The following is an 18,705-nucleotide window of genomic DNA, read 5'->3' as shown; positions in this document are numbered from 1 at the left end:
TCATTTGCATCCTTCCCAGGCAGCTTTCAACAAGGAAAGACAATGAGAAAGACTGCAGATCACATGACATCTTGCTTAACAATGATGGCAAAAATGGTTATAATATTGGGTGCACTCAAGTGATGACTCACTTTTTCTGGTTCCAACTGTAGTCTTAAATCAAAGACTACCTGTATTTTTTTCAAAGTGTCCTGAAATAAGGAAATAAACTCTTCCTCAATCTCTACTTGGATAATATGGATTATTTTTTTTATCCAAATGTAACAGCAACTCTATATAATAGTTTTGGGGCTTGTTTAGATATTCATATATGAGCTCTAGTGAGATTTATTAATTCTAGCTAATGCTCATTCATAATCAATTCTAAAAAAGTATCTACCTTAACACACTGTCCAAATTTGATCATGTATTATTGTTACTAAATGTCAATGTACTTATTTAGTGTGCGCTGTATTAGTAGCTTACTTTAACAAAAGTTTCAATTGTTTTCGATAGAACACTGAAAAACCTATCATGCAAGCAGCCACAGAGAACAATAATTTCAAGTTTACATTGTTCACCACCTACCTGCCCTTCCAGTAAGTCAGCATCTTCCTCTCTGGCTTGTCCATTTATTAAAAAGACAGCCTCCTCTATCTGTTGAGCCCAACGTCCTAATCCATTCTATAAAACAGAATCAAAAAGAGTAATTTTACTAAAAGATCTACTATATTTCTGGCCAGTGTAAGTGAAATACATTTAATAATTTTAAAAGCTTAAACTGCAGGGCAACCCTTAGATGTTCTCTTCTAAATGTGATTTAAATAATTTTAGATCATGAATCAGACAAGTTGATTCAATCTAATTTTTGATGCTAGTTTCTAAAGAACAGGTCTTAGCTGTCATATGTGGATACATCTACAACAGTTTAAATAAAAGATATGACATGATCTCTAAGCCACTGTTAATTTAGTGCAGAGGTGTCAAACTGACGGTCTGTGGGCCGGATGTGTCATGTGCAGGCCACGCCCCTCCAGCTCCACAAAGGCAAAAAACATTGCGATATGTCACGATATGTCATGTGATGCGATCGACTTTAACACCCGTGACTTTATTTATTTATTTATTTATTAATCGTATTTGTATACCGCCCTATCTCCCAGAGGACTCAGGGCGGTTCACAGGCAAGTAAAAAACATATATGTACAAATTAAGATAACCATTTAAAAAACTTATTCTAAAAGCCAAATTATTAAAAATAGTATAAATATTAAAACCAATTAAAACCACTATAAATTTAAAATTTAGTCCAGTCCTGCGCAGATGAATAAATGTGTTTTAAGCTCACGACGGAAGGTTCGGAGGTCCGGAAGTTGACGGAGTCCTGGGGGAGTTCGTTCCAGAGGGTGGGAGCCCCCACAGAGAAGGCTCTTCCCCTGGGCGTCGCCAGACGACACTGCCTAGCTGACGGCACCCTGAGGAGTCCCTCTCTGTGAGAGCGCACGGGTCGGTGAGAGGTATTCGGTAGCAGTAGGCGGTCCCGTAAGTAACCCGGCCCTATGCCATGGAGCGCTTTAAAGGTGGTTACCAAAACCTTGAAGCGCACCCGGAAGGCCACAGGTAGCCAGTGCAGTCTGCGCAGGATAGGTGTCATACGGGAGCCACGAGGGGCTCCCTCTATAACCCGCGCAGCCGCATTCTGAACTAACTGCAGTCTCCAGATGCCCTTCAAGGGGAGCCCCATGTAGAGAGCATTGCAGTAATCCAGGCGAGACGTCACGAGGGCGTGAGTGACCGTGCATAGGGCATCCCGGTCTAGAAAGGGGCGCAACTGGCGCACCTGGCGAACCTGGTAAAAAGCTCTCCTGGAGACGGCCGTCAAATGATCTTCAAAAGACTTAAGTGTTTCAAGTAAAACCTTGAGTATGGACATGCTAGATTATGTTGAAAGGACGGCATGTTATTATCCAAGTATTTGTTAATGAATAGCCACTGTTGATGATCTCTAACATTGACATTTACTGTTATATACTAGTGCTAAAGGAAGTACAGTATTTTTAAACCCAGAAAGTTATATTTAACCCTTATATTTCCATTCCATTGCTCATTTTGATATTGAATTATCAAGAGTAGCAATGGACAGTGTTCGGAATACATATAGTACTGATGATCTCTCCTAAAAGCAAGATAAAAACAGAAAGAAGTTAAAGAAAGTCCTGCTGAAGAAAAAAGTAGCCATGTAGGACTTGCAAGAAATTCGTTGACAACTGTTAAAATACCAAAAAAAGATGTGTAGGCAACAGACTAAGGAAAACAAAAGAATATTTTAGGTTAAAATATTCTAGTGAAGAAAGCAACAAAGCCGATAAGAGTTAAGCATTATAATATAATTAATAACACAAAGTGAGGGGTTTTTTTAGTTACCCTTGTATTTTTTTCCAGGTTGTGGCTGGCCAACGTGGCAGGGAGAGGAATATGTATATTAACCTTAATTGTGCATTCTAAAGATAGCCAAGAAGCGGAAAGAGAGTTCTGGTATTTCCAGTCAGCTGGCTTAGCCGTACTCTAAAGGGGGGAAAAAAGAGACTCAATTACTACAGTAAATAATCCAATAATCTCAAAATATAAATGATAAATCATCCAATTTACATGACTTAATCTATGCATTTATTTATGAATTCAATAAGAGTTATCCCGAAGTAGGCACATACAGAATTCTAGTTTGCGTATGTGTAATTGATGTTCCTAAACATACTTCTTTCATGCAAACTTTAAACAGGAGCTGGCAGAGCCCCTACTGAAATTTAAGAACAAAGCTATACTTTTTATTTACTCACTTATATCCCACCATTATTGTTTTCATAAACAACTCAAGGCAGAAAACATACCTAATGCTCTATCCTCCTCCAAATTTTCTCCACAACAACCAGAGTTGGCCTGAGAGAGAGTATAAATGCCTGGCCCAAGATCACCCAGTCAGCTTTCATGCCTAAAGCAGGACTAGAACTCACAGTCTCCCAATTTCTAGCCTCGTGCCTGAACCACCACTTAGGTGGTTCCACTTAAGGCACTACTTAATAGCAGGTAATTTAGTTGAGATTGGCAATCCAAATTCAATTAGTTATTTGTTCTCACCCAATATAGAACCCACCTTTGGATCTTGCACATCGTAGGTACGACAAAGTATTCGTTTCCAGTTAAGGAACAGTAACTAATTAGATTTAAGAGATACTACAGTAATAAGAAGTGCTTAAGACTTATAATGAAACCTCTCCCAGCCACCTCTAAAGATCCAAACTAAAATTCAGTCTGTTCAGGTCACTTTTTGCTTCCTTTTCAGCTAACATAAACAACAAACAGAAAGCCGTACATACCCAGCACTGTTGCTGGTTTATGTGATAAAATATATTCTATAGTTAAATAGGCACCATTAATACATCTACCTCAGGAACAATAGTTAACTATAAAAAAATAAACCAAGGAGCTGTTGTTACTCTTCTTGGCCACTAGTTAATCCTTCTTCTCCCATTCTGTCTCTAATAGGCCTTGCTACCTTGAAAATGGGACGCGGTGGCTCAGAGGCTAAGACGCTGAGCTTGTCGATCAAAAGGTCGGCAGTTCAGCAGTTTGAATCCCTAGTGCCGCGTAACGGGGTGAGCTCCCATTACTTGTCCCAGCTTCTGCCAACCTAGCAGTTCAAAAGCATGTAAAAAATGCAAGTAGAATAATAGGGACCACCTTTGGTGGGAAAGTAACAGTGTTCTGTATGCCTTTGACGTTTAGTCATGCCGGCCACATAACCACGGAAATGTTTTCAGACAGCGCTGGCTCTTTGGCTTTGAAATGGAGATTAGCACCACCCCCTAGAGTCGGGAATGACTAGCACATATGTGTGAGGGGAACCTTTACCGTTGAAAGCCTTCTTGACATGAATGGTAGAGAATGAAAACATAAATATTTATTGCTAGAGAGTAAATCTCTTACTCTTTATCTATTAAGTCAAATCACACCCTAGAATAGTAATAGAAAACATATGATGATTCAGATGTAACTGAATCACATTATCAGTACCATTGGCCAATCTGGCTAAGACAGCTGGGAGTTAGAAATAACATAAAAGGCAATGGTTGCTCACTACTCTGGGCCTCTTGTGGCTCAACAGACTAATGCAGTCTGTTATTAACACAGCTGCCTGCAATTACTGCAGGTTCTAGTCCCACCAGGCCCAAGGTTGACTCAGCCTTCCATCCTTTATAAGGTAGGTAAAATGAGGACCCAGATTGTTGGGGGCAATAAGTTGACTTTGTATATAAATATACAAATAGGATGAAGACTATTGCTTGACATAGTGTAAGCCGCCCTGAGTCTTCAGAGAAGGGCGGGATATAAATGCGAATTAAAAAAAAAACCTACTGATTTAGAATCTGGATTCCCATCTTTTATGACATGATCATGTTCTTAGTTATGGCAATGTGTTGCAACAGTAGAAGAATCACCATATATTTAATATTTTAGTGTAAGATTAACTAACTATGGTTATGTAGTTGTCTTGGTACAATTATCCAAATAGTTTCAAGAAAAAGAATGAAAAAATATGGCTCCTGAGAAAGGCGTTTGGAGACACAAATGAATGATGGCACATCAGACTGGTTGCAGTTTTATTAGCCATTTTTTAAAAAAAAAAATCTTATTATATTCATACTGTAAATTGCTCAGAAGCTCCAGAAATGGAACGGCACATAAATTGTACCATTAAAATAATAATGAATAAAGATGGGATCAGAATGGAATTCTGATATGTGTAAATACAATGCTCCGCTTCTTTAATTCAGTAAATCTCTATGGAACAGTTATTAATAAATGGGGAAAAAAAGCAAAACAACTCAGTGTACTATTGAAACACTCATTTCCTCCATCTTAGTCTATATTATACACCATATGTTGAACATCCATTAAATCAATCTATACTGTTACATACAGTGGTATCTACTTACTAATATAATGGCCTCTGACGCCTCCAACCCCACATATTCCACTTCCCTAATTCTGTTACATCTTCAGCCCAGATTTATTCTGAAAACTTTTCTAATCCTCTGAGCAGCACAACAAGAAAGGATAGAACCCGTCTTTGAATAGAAAACCATTCCCATAGATTTGAATGTAAAGGTAAAAGTAAAGGTTCCCCTCGCACATGTGCTAGTCGTTCCCGATTCTAGGGGGCGGTGCTCATCTCCGTTTCAAAGCCAAAGAGCCAGTACTGTCCGAAGACATTTCCGTGGTCATGTGGCCGGCATGACTAAATACCAAAGGCGCACAGAACACAGTTACCTTCCCACCAAAGATGCTCCCTATTTTTCTACTTGCATTTTTTACATGCTTTCGAACTGCTAGGTTGGCAGAAGCTGGGAGAAGTAACGGGAGCTCACCCCATTACGCGGCACTAGATTCGAACCGCTGAACTGCCGACCTTTCGATCAACAAACTCAGTGTCTTACCCACTGAGCCACCGCATCCTTCTAGATTTGAATATAGCACATCGATATATCAATTAACTTACATTGTAAAAATAGCAGGCTATTGAATTTTGTTTTTTGGTTTTACTAACTGAGATCATAGGGCAGAGCTAGTTACAAAACAAATTAACCTTTATCTAATTTTTTTTAAATGATTTGAATTGTGATTGGTATAACTGTGCAAAGGTAGAGGTAAAGCCCGAATTATCAGCTGTAATTTATAAGGAGGGTAGATCTTATGATATGAAAATGGATGCAAAAAGGATACTTCATTGTAGTTGAACAAAGATGAAGCGCCACTCTATCTGAGACATCTTCTTCTGCAATGTTCCACAATCTCTTTCTAGCTACAGACTTTTCTACTGCAAAAAGAAGCTTGGAGAAAAGCAGAACAAAAACAGTCAAGTCTGATTCTTAGGTATCTTATCTATCCAATATGGTGGTACAGAGTAATACTAAACATATAGTTATTCAAGCCTTTGTTAGGTATAGCTCTTCGTATTGATTAGTAGCAATACCCAGTGCTGGAGACAGTTCAGGTCAGTTTATGCTTCCTTTTAGCTAACATAAACAATTATGAAGACAGTTAACATAACCCAGACGCTTGTCCTTGAGCATCAGAACTTAACGGATTGCAAAGAGAACACTGATATTTATGGTACATGTTGATAATATCAGGAAGGATACCACAATATCAGGAAGGATACGGGACCGCCTGCTGTTACCTTATGCCTCCCACCGACCGGTACGCTCTCACAGAGAAGGTCTTCTCAGGGTGCCGTCCGCCAAACAATGTCGGCTGGCGGCCCCCAGGAGTAGGGCCTTCTCTGTTGGAGCAGCGACGCTCTGGAATGAACTTCCCCCTGGCCTATGCCAAGTGCCTGATCTTCGGACCTTTCGCCGTGAGCTAAAAACATACTTATTTATTCAAGCTGGACTGGCATAATGGTTTTTTAACATTTTAAATTGGGTTTTATTGTGGTGGGGTTTTAAATTTTTAAAATTTTAAATTTAAATTTTTATACATTGGCCTTTTTGTAATATGCTTTATTTTAATTGGGATTTTAATTGTATATATATTGTGTTTTATTTAGGCTGTACACCGCCCTGAGTCCTTCGGGAGAAGGGCGGTATAAAAATTTGATAAATAAATAAAAAATAAATAAAAATAAACAAGTGTGAAAAGTAACAGTAAGATCAATCTAATAGTTTATCCAAGCATTCTAAAGGAAAGGGTGCTTTTATCTTTGTGTTGTCTATTTGTTTCAAATGTTATTCACAATGCTGTACATAATATAAAGTGAAGCTTGGTCCGGGCTCTTTACCTGAAATTGGCTGGCAAGGAACTCAGTGACTCACTGTAAGTATCTATTAGAGTATATTGTACTTTGTTATCTCCAAATACTTTGCTTCTCCTTTTATGGGAGCATTTCACCTACATATATATGTATCTATGTATGTCTTGGCATATTCGGGTCTTTTCCCGTGTAAGGTTGAGAGTATCTTAGCGACGTTTCGATGAGGTCTCACTCATCATCTTCAGGCTGGTGCTTTCGGCTTCATGCTTGTGTGAGCAAAGGCTTTGCTGACACAAGCACGAAGCCGAAAGCACCAGCCTGAAGATGATGAGTGAGACCTCATCGAAACGTCGCCAAGATACTCTCAACCTTACACGGGAAAAGACCCGAATATGCCAAGACCTACATACCTATACCCGTGAAAACCTACAAAAACAAGTATCTATGTATGTATCTACAGTATCTACGGTAAGTGTGTGTGTGTGTGTGTGTGTGTGTGTCTGTCTGTCTGTCTGTCTGTCTGTCTCCCTCTCTCTCTCTATTGTACCCCATAGCAATCAATTTCATTTTGGCAACTTAACATAGTAGAAAACAAATGTTAACTATCTACAGTAACTGTAAAAAAATAAAACAAATGTTTGTAAGTAAAATAAGAATAAAAATAAAATAAAACATTACTTTTATTATCTACCTTCCTCAGGATATTTTGAATTTCTTTTGCCAGCTCAGGAACTGAAATGATAAAAACACCAACAACTAGCAGTCCTCCAGGAAGCATTCTTGATACCTAAGAGAATCAAATACAATGAATTACTACCACTACTACTACTACTACTACTACTGGCCTAATACTCCTGCTTTGAAAAAGGCAGTGGTACACCCATTCCTCAAGTGGCTATCCTTAGACCCAAAAGGTTTTTCACTGTAGACCAATCTTTAACTTGTTGAGAAAGCGGTCAATCTGCACCTGATGAGAACTCTGGAGGAAATAGATTATCTAGATGTGTTTCAGTCAGATTTTAGGATGGGTTTTAATACTGAGGCAGCCTTGGTCACACTTGTTTATGGCTTGTGGCAAAGTCAAGATGGTGTTATGCATCCAACTTGTGCCCCTTGATCTCTCAGTGGCTTTTGCTAGTCATAATAGCTGTTTAAGTAGTAATTTACTACTAAATTATTGGCTCAGTTATTACTATGTCTCACGGCAGCCCAATGCATCTTTATGTCCTGGTTCCACCTCCTGTTTTGGAGTAGCAACTTTGGTAGTTCCACTGCCAGCACCTGCCTTCTAGGGCAGTGGTTCCCAACCTTTTTGGTTCCATGGACTGGTGGTAGCAGCAGGGGAGGGGGGGAGGGCATGGTTTTGTGCATGCACCACTTGTGCAAATGCAACTTTGTGGACTCGCCCACTGCTTGGGTGGTCTGGTTCACAACAGGCCACTGGCCAGCACCGGGCCACAAACCGGTGGTTGGGGACCCCTGTTCTAGGATGTACTTTATGCAACATCTTCTCCCTAAACCCAATATGAGAAGAAATATGGTTCTCACAATCTCTGGTGAGTAGAAAGTAAAAAAAAAAAAAATCCCCCAAAATGGAAATAATTCCAATAGTATGATTTTGTGAACCCAACATAGAAGCATGTGACCATATATTTCAGTCCTTTAGCCTTTCACATTGCTTCATGGGAGATAAAGAAAACCATACTTAATAATAATAATAATATCAGAGTTGGAAGGGACCTTGGAGGTCTTCTAGTCCAACCCCCTGCTCAGGCAGGAAACCCTACACCATTTCAGACAAATGGCTATCCAACATTTTCTTAAAAATTTCCAGTGTTGGAGCATTCACAACTTCTGAAGGCAAGTCGTTCCACTTATTAATTTTTCTAACTGTCAGGAAATTTCTCCTTAATTCTAGGTTGCTTCTCTCCTTGATTAGTTTCCACCCATTGCTTCTTGTTCTACCCTCAGGTGCTTTGGAAAATAGTTTGACTCCCTCTTCTTTGTGGCAACCCCTGAGATATTGGAACACTGCTATCATGTTTCCCCTAGTCCTTCTTTTCATTAAACTAGGCATACCGAGTTCCTGCAACCGTTCTTCATATGTTTTAGCCTCCAGTCCCCTAATCATCTTTGTTGCTCTTCTCTGCACTCTTTCTAGAGTCTCAACATCCTTTTTACATCGTGGCGACCAAAACTGAATGCAATATTCCAAGTGTGGCCTTACCAAGGCATTATAAAGTGGTATTAACACTTCACGTGATCTTGAGTCTATCCCTCTGTTTATGCAGCCCAGAATTGTGTTGGCTTTTTTGGCAGCTGCTGCACACTGCTGGCTCATATCTAAATGGTTGTCCACTAGGACTCCAAGATCCCTCTCACAGTTACTACTATTGAGCAAGGTACCACATATCTGGTACCTGTGCATTTTGTTTTTTTGGCCTAAATGTAGAACCTTACTTTTTTCACTGTTGAATTTCATTTTCTTAGATAGTGCCCAATGTTCAAGTCTGTTAAGATCTTTCTGTATCTTGAGCCTGGAGTGTTGGCTATTCCTGCCAGCTTGGTGTCATCTGCAAATTTGATGAGTTCCCCATCTATCCCCTCGTCCAAGTCATTGATGAAGATGTTGAAGAGTACTGGGTCTAAAACAGAGCCTTGGGGTACTCCACTGCATACTTCCCTCCATGTGGATGTAGTTCCATTGAGGACTACATGTTGAGTGCGGTTGATTAGAACAAAATGATTAGAACAAAATGATAATACCCATTTTAATTTTAAATATGCAGATATTCAGTGTTGGAGAGAACTATCCTAACTCCTTAAGAAAGAAAAAAGAAATGCAATGGTCTGAGAGCAGAACACAAGACCATTGAACTCAGACTAACCAATCAGAGATCAACTTGCCATATTTAAATATAAGAACCTGGTTAGTCCCTTTTTCACTGAAAAGCATCTCATGCTCTTAAGATGACAGGCATGGTTGACAGCAAAACATCAGAATACCAGAAAACTAGATCCTGTCCATTCATCCCAAAAACTCATCACAATTTGAAATCCTTTCTACCTTCCCTACACAGAAGGTCTAGAGCACGGGTGTCAAACTCGATCACGTCATGTGACATATCATGACGGTTTTTGCCTTTGCAGAACTGGGATGGGCATGGCCTGTGTGTGACATAGCCGGTCTGTGGGCCACCATTTTGACAGGCCTGGTTTAGAGGTATCAGCTTTATGTGTATATAACAGGACATCTCACCCACTGAGAATGTCCTGGCAAGCACCAAGGCTATATTCAATATGGCAAAGCATATACAGGCATAATTTTAACATTGTGAATGTTCAGTGTTTAAATTAGCGTCTAAAAACAGTAGAAGGCAGCGTTAACGTAAAAAAACAATCATTATGAAGCTGAGACAGGCTTACAAGAAAATTCCTTTTCTATGGCAAAGTAAGACTATTTTTATTACTTGTCTGGCATGTGCTGCTGTCCATTCTTCATCAATATTAGACAAGTCTGTATGGTGGTTTGTACTGCTGTTACTTTCCTCCTCTTTTATAGGAGTTCGAATAGCCAGCAAAACATAATCTCTTTGCTGAGAACACTGAAAAATAGAAAAGATAAAGTTGCATAAAGGACAAAAAAACAGTCCATACAGACGATTTAAGGGCATTTTACACAATGGCATGAACTGGATCTTATGTAGCTTATATGTATTTCTAAGAATTCATTTATAGAATATCTCTGCATTACACATCATCAGAAACTTGATTCCAAATGAGAAATACAGGAATATCAAACGTAAAGCAAGTGTAAATAGCCACCAAAAATTTTTCCTTTTAAGCCCAGGGCTTCTAAGATACACAAAATATATTTTAACACCCTGCTACTATTTGAAGCATTCAACATAACAACCAATCATTATTAATCCAAGAAAACTCTATCCTAAAAATACATTAATGGAACAGATTGTGAAAAGAATATCAAATGACATTTTAACTACTGGTACTGTACGCAGCTTTCCCGAATGCCATCACTCTGCTAAACAACTAATTCCCACAACATTGTCAAACTATTTACTAAGACTGTATTACTATATTTCTTCTCATCCTTCCTATTAACCATCTCCTCCCACTTATGACTATAACCATGTTGCTTGTATTTTTACAATTTATATTGTTCTGTTTGTTTCCTAGTATGATTTGATTGCTTATTAGTAAACTATGACTATCACTAAATGTTGTATCTTATGATTCTTAATGACTCAGCCTTCCATCCTTTATAAGGTAGGTAAAATGAGGACCCAGATTGTTGGGGGCAATAAGTTGACTTTGTATATAATATACAAATGGATGAAGACTATTGCTTGACATAATGTAAGCCGCCCTGAGTCTTCGGAGAAGGGCGGGATATAAATGCAAAAAAAATTTAAAAAAATTAAAAAAAAAATTAAAAAAAAAATCTTTTATGTACACTGAGAGCATATGCACCAAAGACAAATTCCTTGTGTCAATCACACTTGGTCAATAAAGAATTGTATTCTATTTTATTATTTATTTCCTGTTTATACATTAAGGAAACCTCAGTTTAGATGACACTTTTAAATGACAATAATTAATGTACAGATACAATGTTGTAGTTATATTTAAATATATACAGAATTGCATAATTAGTGAAATACATCAATAGCAATGAATAAAGATGTACATTGGTAATTGATGACATAAACTGAAGTTGCATAGTGTTTTCTTCTCAGAAAAGAGTCTTCAAACTGCAACAGACGAAGCATAGGTGAAAATGTACAGCAGACTTACCTGCCCTACTAAAAGACCAGTTATAAGTCTTTTTGGTTTAGCAATCAGGTCTGATAAATATCGTCCAACAGCTTCCTCCACGAAGTAGCTTCTTCCCATTATTACAAAGACTCAATTGCCCAAATCATAAAATGTGTAATAAACGACGAGGAGATGAAGAAGATTCTCAATAACTCTAGAAATTAAGGGGACAAACAGACCTTAATTTCTACTCTTAAAAAGTCAACGAAGGGGAAATGCCACGCAGAGGTTAGTATCATTGCACCACATGGATTATTTTTTAAAAACTTAACTTTTTCATCTCCACCCTTGCAGCCTTCTCAATGCAATTTCCTATATAGCAGCTGCAATTCAAATTCACCTTTTTCGGTTTATTTCATGTTTCCCCATGTTGTCTTTCCATAAGGACCCATCCAAAGCATCCCCCGACTTCTTTACACAAGCGCTGATGTGTCCCCGCCCGTCATCTCTCCGCGCCAGTACTCGCCTTCCTCCAACGAGACGCATTCAGATGACGTAATCACGCGCTTCATTCATGGCAAAACCACCCCCCCCAAACCTTTCATATTTCAAGCCTTTTCGGATTTTCTTATGCAGTACTAATTATTTTTCTTTCTTTTTTGTCTCTTATATCATAAAGCTCTGAAATAGCAGCTGCCTGCTTCTCGTGTGTCCTTTTAACTTTTATATAAACTAACGAAATCGCCTCTTCCCAAATAAATTCCGCCACATCCAAGATGGCAAAGGCAGGACGGCAAAAACGCCGGATGTGTTTCCGGCGGCAGACGAGTCATTTCCATCATTAGGTGGATAAAACTGTAGGAAGTTAACTTTTTATTTTATTTTTTTATTTTAATTTTGTCATAACAATATACACAAGCATCACACAAAAAGATTATATAATATATAAACATATATATGAGGAGAAACAAGGAAGTATAAGCATGTAGGAAAAGAAACAATAGGAGAGGAACGGTAGGCACGTTTGCGCTCTTATGCACGCCCCTTATTCAAACTGTTTGAATAGCTTGTCAACTGCGACACGCATGGGCTTCAAAACTCAGAATCCCCTCCAGCCAGCTGGAAGTGGAGGCTATTCATATCAGGGAGACGAAATCTTTCACACATCCACCGTTGTGTTTCAACATCCCCGCGATGCCAAAAAAAAAAAAAAAAAAGGGGGAGAACCCCCGTCACATTTCCAAATTCATGAATTTGGGGTAAGCTGCTCCACTGTCCCTGAACCGAAGCAGCCACATACTACGCTCGCAGCTCACAACAGCTGATCTCGTCGTTAATTATAGGATTAATAATTTTATATATAATCTTATATATAATTAATAATATATTATAATTAATGTTATAATTATATATTAATTAATTATAGTGCAGTAGTTTAGCGCTAGGTACTGCTGTGCTTTGCGCGTGCGCCGGCCACACGACGCGCGTGCGCCCTTCGGCCGCGTAACGTGCTTTCCCATCTTCCCGCTCTGCCCTTTCCGGGGCGAAGAGTTAAAAAAACAACACCCCGCTGGGGGTTGGGGGGCGGTGTTGCATGGAAGGAGGTGTTTTTCTGTGGGCCGTCCAAAATGGCGGCGGTTCTGCAGCAGGTTTTGGAGCGCGCCGAATTGACCAAGCTGCCCAAAGCCGTGCAGGGCAAGTTGGAGCGATTCCTGGCCGATCAGCAGAGCGAGATCGACGGGCTCCGTACCAGGCACGAGCGCTACAAGGTGGACAGCGGTGAGTTGCGGGGGTGGGGGCGGTGGTCCCATCTTTTTCCTGCGTGAGCGTCTGAAATTTTAAGGGGGCAGAGGGGGAAAATCGGGAGGATTCAGCCTAGGTAATTCTTTATTCCAGTGTGCTGGGCATTTCCACAAAGGAACGAAGACCAATTTGCATTGAATTTCCCTTCACCATGAGCTGTGTTAGCTGCAGTGATGGATGTTGTAGTCAAGATACATTTATATGTAAGATAGTACCGCATGGGGCCAAGGGCTACTTGAGCCAACCTTCAGTTTTTAACAGTAGATAGTGAGTTAGGATGTTGCCACTTTGAGGGATCGTATTACACCAGATTTCAGCCAGTGTGACTGCAGTTACATGCACACTGAGTCATATTAAGACTCATGAAATTTATTTACTAAGGTTTGTTTTTGAGTAGATGGGACATTGTTCCACCTACTTAATACATTTAGACATCTATTTCAATTTTCAGAGCATGTGAGAAACAACCTATATGTTCCATCCTATGAAACAATTTGCCTTAAAGAGTTAACTGCTGGTTACTGTAATTGCAATTTTCTTTCCTGTCTTCCTCCCCTCCCTTTTTTTTTTTTAAAAAAAAGCATTGATGATAAGGTGATTGAAAGTGCTTGGGGGCAATCTTCAAAAGAAAAAGAGAAACCCAATCTATAATAAATACAGTATTTGGTTCGTTGCGTATGGAGTTCTTGAACTGGCAAAAAAAATGTGTGATACCTACTTAGAAATCATTATACTCTTTGTATATTGCATTTTCATTTTTTGTATGCCATCTAGACTAGAGTCACTGAAAATGAGTGGGCGGCCATATAAATCCTCCAAATAACTAAATAAAAACATTTCACCTGTGATATTTTTTTAAATAACATTGATTTGTTAAAAGCCAGGCACTAGATTGTATCCAGAGTAATCCATACAGAAGATTAGATTCATTGGATATGGTTCCTTTATGTAAGTTCTACTTCTAAAAAGATTAAGTCCTAAAGAATATTTACACATTCCTAGCAATATTGCAGATGGTTATCTCCTGTTTAGAGCAGGGAGAATTTGCAGGACTCCAGAAGTTACTGAAATACAGGCTTCTCTACCTTATTGTTGATGAGTGTACTGTATTAGATTTTTGAATGTATCAATAACTTTCATTTAACTAAAAAATACCTACATCCAAAAAGTACAAATAACCATTATTAGCCATCAGTTTTAATTCAATATCCATCGTCAAAAGCTTTACATTCTCAAAATGTAATTATATAGGTAGTCTTCAACTTACAACAGTTCATTTTTTTTTATTTGCATTTATATCCCGCCCTTCTCTGAAGACTCAGGGCGGCTTACACTATGTTAGCAATAGTCTTCATCCTATTTGTATATTTATATACAAAGTCAACTTAAGTCAATTTAGTGACCATTCAAAGTTATATTGGCACTGAAAAAAGTGACATGACTGTTTTTCACACTTAATGACCATTGCAGCATGACCTTACGGTCGTAATCAAAATTTAGACGTTTGGCAATCGGTTTATATTTATGATGGCTGCAGTGTCCCAGGGTCATATAAACTCCTTTTGCGACCTTACAAGCAAAGTCAATAGGGAAGCCAAAGTCACTTTACTACAGTAATTCTGTGTTACTAACTTAACAATTGCAATAACAACTGTGGCGAGAAAGGTCATAAAATAGGGCAAAATTCATTTAATAAATGTCTCACTTAGCAACATAAATTTTGGCTTCAGTTGTAGTCGTAACATTAGGACTATCTGTATAGATGTGTTGACTGTAATCATGTTTTCCTCCATATCAGAATTTTTTATAACTATGTCTTGCGCACTTAACTCTAAATTCCAAACAAGTCATATGTTTTGTCTGTGGCTGGGTATTACACAATATCCACTGTATTGCTTATATAAATATGAGACTAATACCAAAGGTTGCTGGCTGGAAATTATCTTAACAATTTCACTGAAATCATTTTAGGAAATAATCCTACATATACTGCACTTAAATAGATGTGTAAAATTCCTTGATCGTAATGTCAGAGCTGATGTGAATACAGTTGAATTCTCTCAAACCTAGAGAAGGATTGTGTTCAGCCAACCTGAACTGTGAGGAAGAAATAGGGGCGAATTTGGAGAAACAGTTTAGATATCCTAACTGGATATGGAGACATTGTAGCAAGAGAGAAAATGGTGCATGTAACATTTATTTTTATCCCACCTTTATTATTTTTATAAATAAGGTGGCAAGTAATCTAATACTTTTTCCTCTTCCTAAGCCAAAAGTCACCCAGCTGGTTTTTATGCCTAAGGCAGGACTAGAACTCATAGTCTCCCAGTTTTTAGCTTGATGTCTTAACCACTAAATCAAAGGCAAAAGTTACATTTTTATTTATTTTCCTGCAAGGGATAATACTGAAGTGTATTAATGGGTGTTTTGCAGAGCAACAATACTTTGAAGTAGAAAAACGACTAGCTCAGAGTCAGGAGAGGCTTGTTAATGAAACACAGGAATGTCAGAATCTCCGAGAAGAGCTCACCAAGCTTAGTAAGTATAACTTTGTTAAGTGGGTCACAAAATAATATTACTGTAGTTATATGTCTATGAAATTTAAGAGAAATATTGAAAAGTTTTGTTTTAGAAAATGAACAATGTGCTCTTTATGATTCTAATCATTTTATACCACTTACTGTTCAAGATATTAGGAGTGAAGACTGTAAATCTAAGTATTAAAAAGCTACATTTCACAATAAATGCCCCTCAAGAGGGGTATGTGAAGACTCATAGATAAGAAGAATGTGGCTTCCAGCTGGTGCATAAGCTTAAAATTACCCAAACCAGCAGTGAGGATTTTATAATGGAAATAAGTTTTTTTTAGAATTATATAGTTTATCTGTGATTGAGAAATATTTGAAATGAATCTTCGGTCTGAGTATTCCTTGGGATAGGAAAGGATATTGTTTGGTCATGCTGTTGCTATTAAATGGTTTATTATAATACAAAAATGAGAATGGCCTTCCTTTTGAACACTACAGATGAGCGATTGAAGAAGTTAACTGAGAAAAACAAAGAACTGGAAGCTGCTCAAGATCACAATGTGACCATACAGGTATGGATGTTTTCAGTTACACATGTGACAAGAAGCATTCAGAATTGTAATTTGTGCCCATTTTGTATTTTTTATCCTGTCTTTTTTTTTTTAATAACTCAAAGCAGTGTGCATACTTAATACTCTTCCCTTCTCTTATTTTCCCCACAACAACCACCCTGTGAGGTGAGTTGGGCTGAGAGAGAGTGATTGGCCCAAAGTCACCGATCTGATTTTCATGCCTAAGGTGGGACTAGAACTTACAGTCTCCTGGTTTCTAATTTAGTGCATTAACTATTAAATTAGACTGGCCCTATCCTCTGAAAATTTGTAAAGACCAGAAGAAATTCAAGACAACATCCATTTTTTGTGTTCTACATCCATACTATTTTTTCTTTTTCTTTCTTTTTTCTTTTGGTCACTTTTATTTTTTTTAATATTGGCACTTCTATACAATTGCTAAATGGGTAATATACTCATTTAAAATAAATAAATGCAATGTTTTGCCACATTTTCCAAAAGTTTTACTCTGATGAAATCAGTTTGGGGCTACATTATTTCTCATGTAATCAAATTTTCTGACTTTTTTAGCCCATGCAGCCAGCAAAAAATAGGTACAATATGAGGCTTGCACTGTAATCATTGACTTCAATTCATAAGACTATCACCTTTATTCTGTTATTTTACTACAGTCACTTATAGTAGAAATGGAGCCTGATATTCTCTCATATTATTATTACATAATTATTATTATATAATGGAGGCACTGTATTTGCAGGATCTTACTGCTGGCTGGATCTCAGTGTGATGTTATATGTGATCTTAGATCTGGGACAATTCCTATAGCTGCTGATAGTTGTTCAAATTATTGGGTTTGAGAGAATAGTTTAGAGAAATAGCCTTCAGCATTTTTAGTTGGACTAAGAAACAACTATATTATGCATTTCTTGTGACCATTCTCAGATTCTCTACTTAAATTATCATTTAATTATCAATACTGGAGAACAACAATAATAATGAAGTTTTTTTTGTAGAAACTAGTGCAGTATTGGCATCTCTTATGCCTCTCTAGAACTGGACAGGACCTTGAATCCAGCCTGCTCAGTGCAGAAATTACTAGAAGTGTTGGGCAAATGATTATTCAGCTTCTGCTTAAAGACCTTCAGCAATGATGAACTTGCCATTTTATGTCGTAGTTTGTATCACTAGCTGATAGCTTATTCAGTCAAGAATGGTTTCTAGATCTCAAATCTAAACCTAATTTCTGATTGTTTTGTCTTTTGGGTTCTGATTTTACCCTCAGAAGCAATAGAGAATGAATCTATTCTTGTTTCCTTTTTGTTTCTAGAATCAGCTCACCAGAGCAAAAGAAGAATTGGAAGCAGAGAAGAGAGACTTAGTCCGAACGAGTGAAAGAAGAGCTCAAGAACTGGAACATTTAAATGGTAAAAGGCTGTGTTATAAAACTGTCTCAATCTTTCATTGACTTAAAAAGAACAAAGAACACAGAGATTAAACTGATAGTGGAAATTCTTAAAGTTGGTAACATTTTAAGAAGTTGTAACTCTTTTTTGAGCTAAATATTAGAGACCAATCCAGAGTGAACTTGATGTTTGCTGAAAAAAATGTCAGGTGAAGTAATATGGAATATTATTCAAACTACCACCATGAAAGATGATGTCAAAATAATTATTTGCACAATAATAAAAATTACAGACAAAAATGCAAACAAATGTACTATAAAACAATAAAAGACGTTATAAATACCAAGAATTTTGCATAGCTGCATAAAGAAAAGTATTGAAGTTCATGTACTTGCTATTTAGTTAAGCATTTAGTATCAAAACTAATTGCATTAAATACGATACCTTCCCTAGAAATATCGGCTTGTCAACACTGAATAGGAGATTTCATTCCTCTTTTGAGCTGGCATGAAAATGAATTAGTAGAGATGTTATTAAACCAAACTGCCGTACCAGTATAAATAAAAGAGGGAATACAGAAGCTGACCAGAAACTACTTGTTTTTTCCACAAATGGACAAAACCTCTTCTGTGCAGGGATGGTGTTAAATCTAGCCACAAGAATGGCAAAGAATGAGAGAATCAACCGTCTTTTTTCATGGCTGTACTTGTTATCAACAGTTTTACATGACCTGCTACAGGATGCTCTTATTGTACATTGCCACCCAGAAAGATGTCTCTGATAATAACCTGAGAGGATAGATGCTACATAAATCCAAGGAGTCATTTCCCTGC

At 37.8% G+C, this 18,705-nt stretch overlaps 2 protein-coding genes across 7 annotated transcripts in view; one reads left to right on the top strand and one right to left on the bottom strand.

Moving 5' to 3' along the window:
• The window catches only part of ODR4 (odr-4 GPCR localization factor homolog), a 39,347-nt gene extending 27,269 nt beyond the window's left edge, over nucleotides 1–12,078 (bottom strand). For 2 of the 4 annotated variants that reach the window (XR_009154532.1, XM_058177868.1), the window contains exons 1-8: nucleotides 11,899–12,042; nucleotides 11,606–11,780; nucleotides 10,261–10,395; nucleotides 7,482–7,577; nucleotides 5,761–5,867; nucleotides 3,131–3,158; nucleotides 2,404–2,544; nucleotides 568–663 (exon numbers count right to left, since the gene is read on the bottom strand). Coding sequence is in view for 3 of the 4 variants with exons in the window: in XM_058177868.1 (XP_058033851.1) it covers nucleotides 568–663; nucleotides 2,404–2,544; nucleotides 3,131–3,158; nucleotides 5,761–5,867; nucleotides 7,482–7,577; nucleotides 10,261–10,395; nucleotides 11,606–11,704 (702 nt within the window). In the remaining variant the exon portion in view is untranslated. Of the gene's footprint in view, nucleotides 1–567; nucleotides 664–2,403; nucleotides 2,545–3,130; nucleotides 3,159–5,760; nucleotides 5,868–7,481; nucleotides 7,578–10,260; nucleotides 10,396–11,605; nucleotides 11,781–11,898 lie in introns of all 4 variants that reach the window. The other 2 variants (XM_058177869.1, XM_058177871.1) reach the window with 2 other exon arrangements.
• Nucleotides 12,079–13,101: 1,023 nt separating this feature from the next.
• The window catches only part of TPR (translocated promoter region, nuclear basket protein), a 65,274-nt gene continuing 59,670 nt past the window's right edge, over nucleotides 13,102–18,705 (top strand). For all 3 annotated transcript variants that reach the window (XM_058177864.1, XM_058177865.1, XM_058177863.1), the window contains exons 1-4: nucleotides 13,102–13,345; nucleotides 15,803–15,907; nucleotides 16,396–16,469; nucleotides 17,797–17,893. In XM_058177864.1, the coding sequence (XP_058033847.1) occupies nucleotides 13,195–13,345; nucleotides 15,803–15,907; nucleotides 16,396–16,469; nucleotides 17,797–17,893 (427 nt within the window). In that variant the 5' untranslated portion in view covers nucleotides 13,102–13,194. The remainder of the gene's footprint in view (nucleotides 13,346–15,802; nucleotides 15,908–16,395; nucleotides 16,470–17,796; nucleotides 17,894–18,705) is intronic.

This window comes from Ahaetulla prasina, chromosome 3 (assembly GCF_028640845.1).
Source record: "Ahaetulla prasina isolate Xishuangbanna chromosome 3, ASM2864084v1, whole genome shotgun sequence".
NCBI lineage: Eukaryota > Metazoa > Chordata > Lepidosauria > Squamata > Colubridae > Ahaetulla > Ahaetulla prasina.
This window is presented reverse-complemented; position numbering and strand designations above follow the sequence as displayed.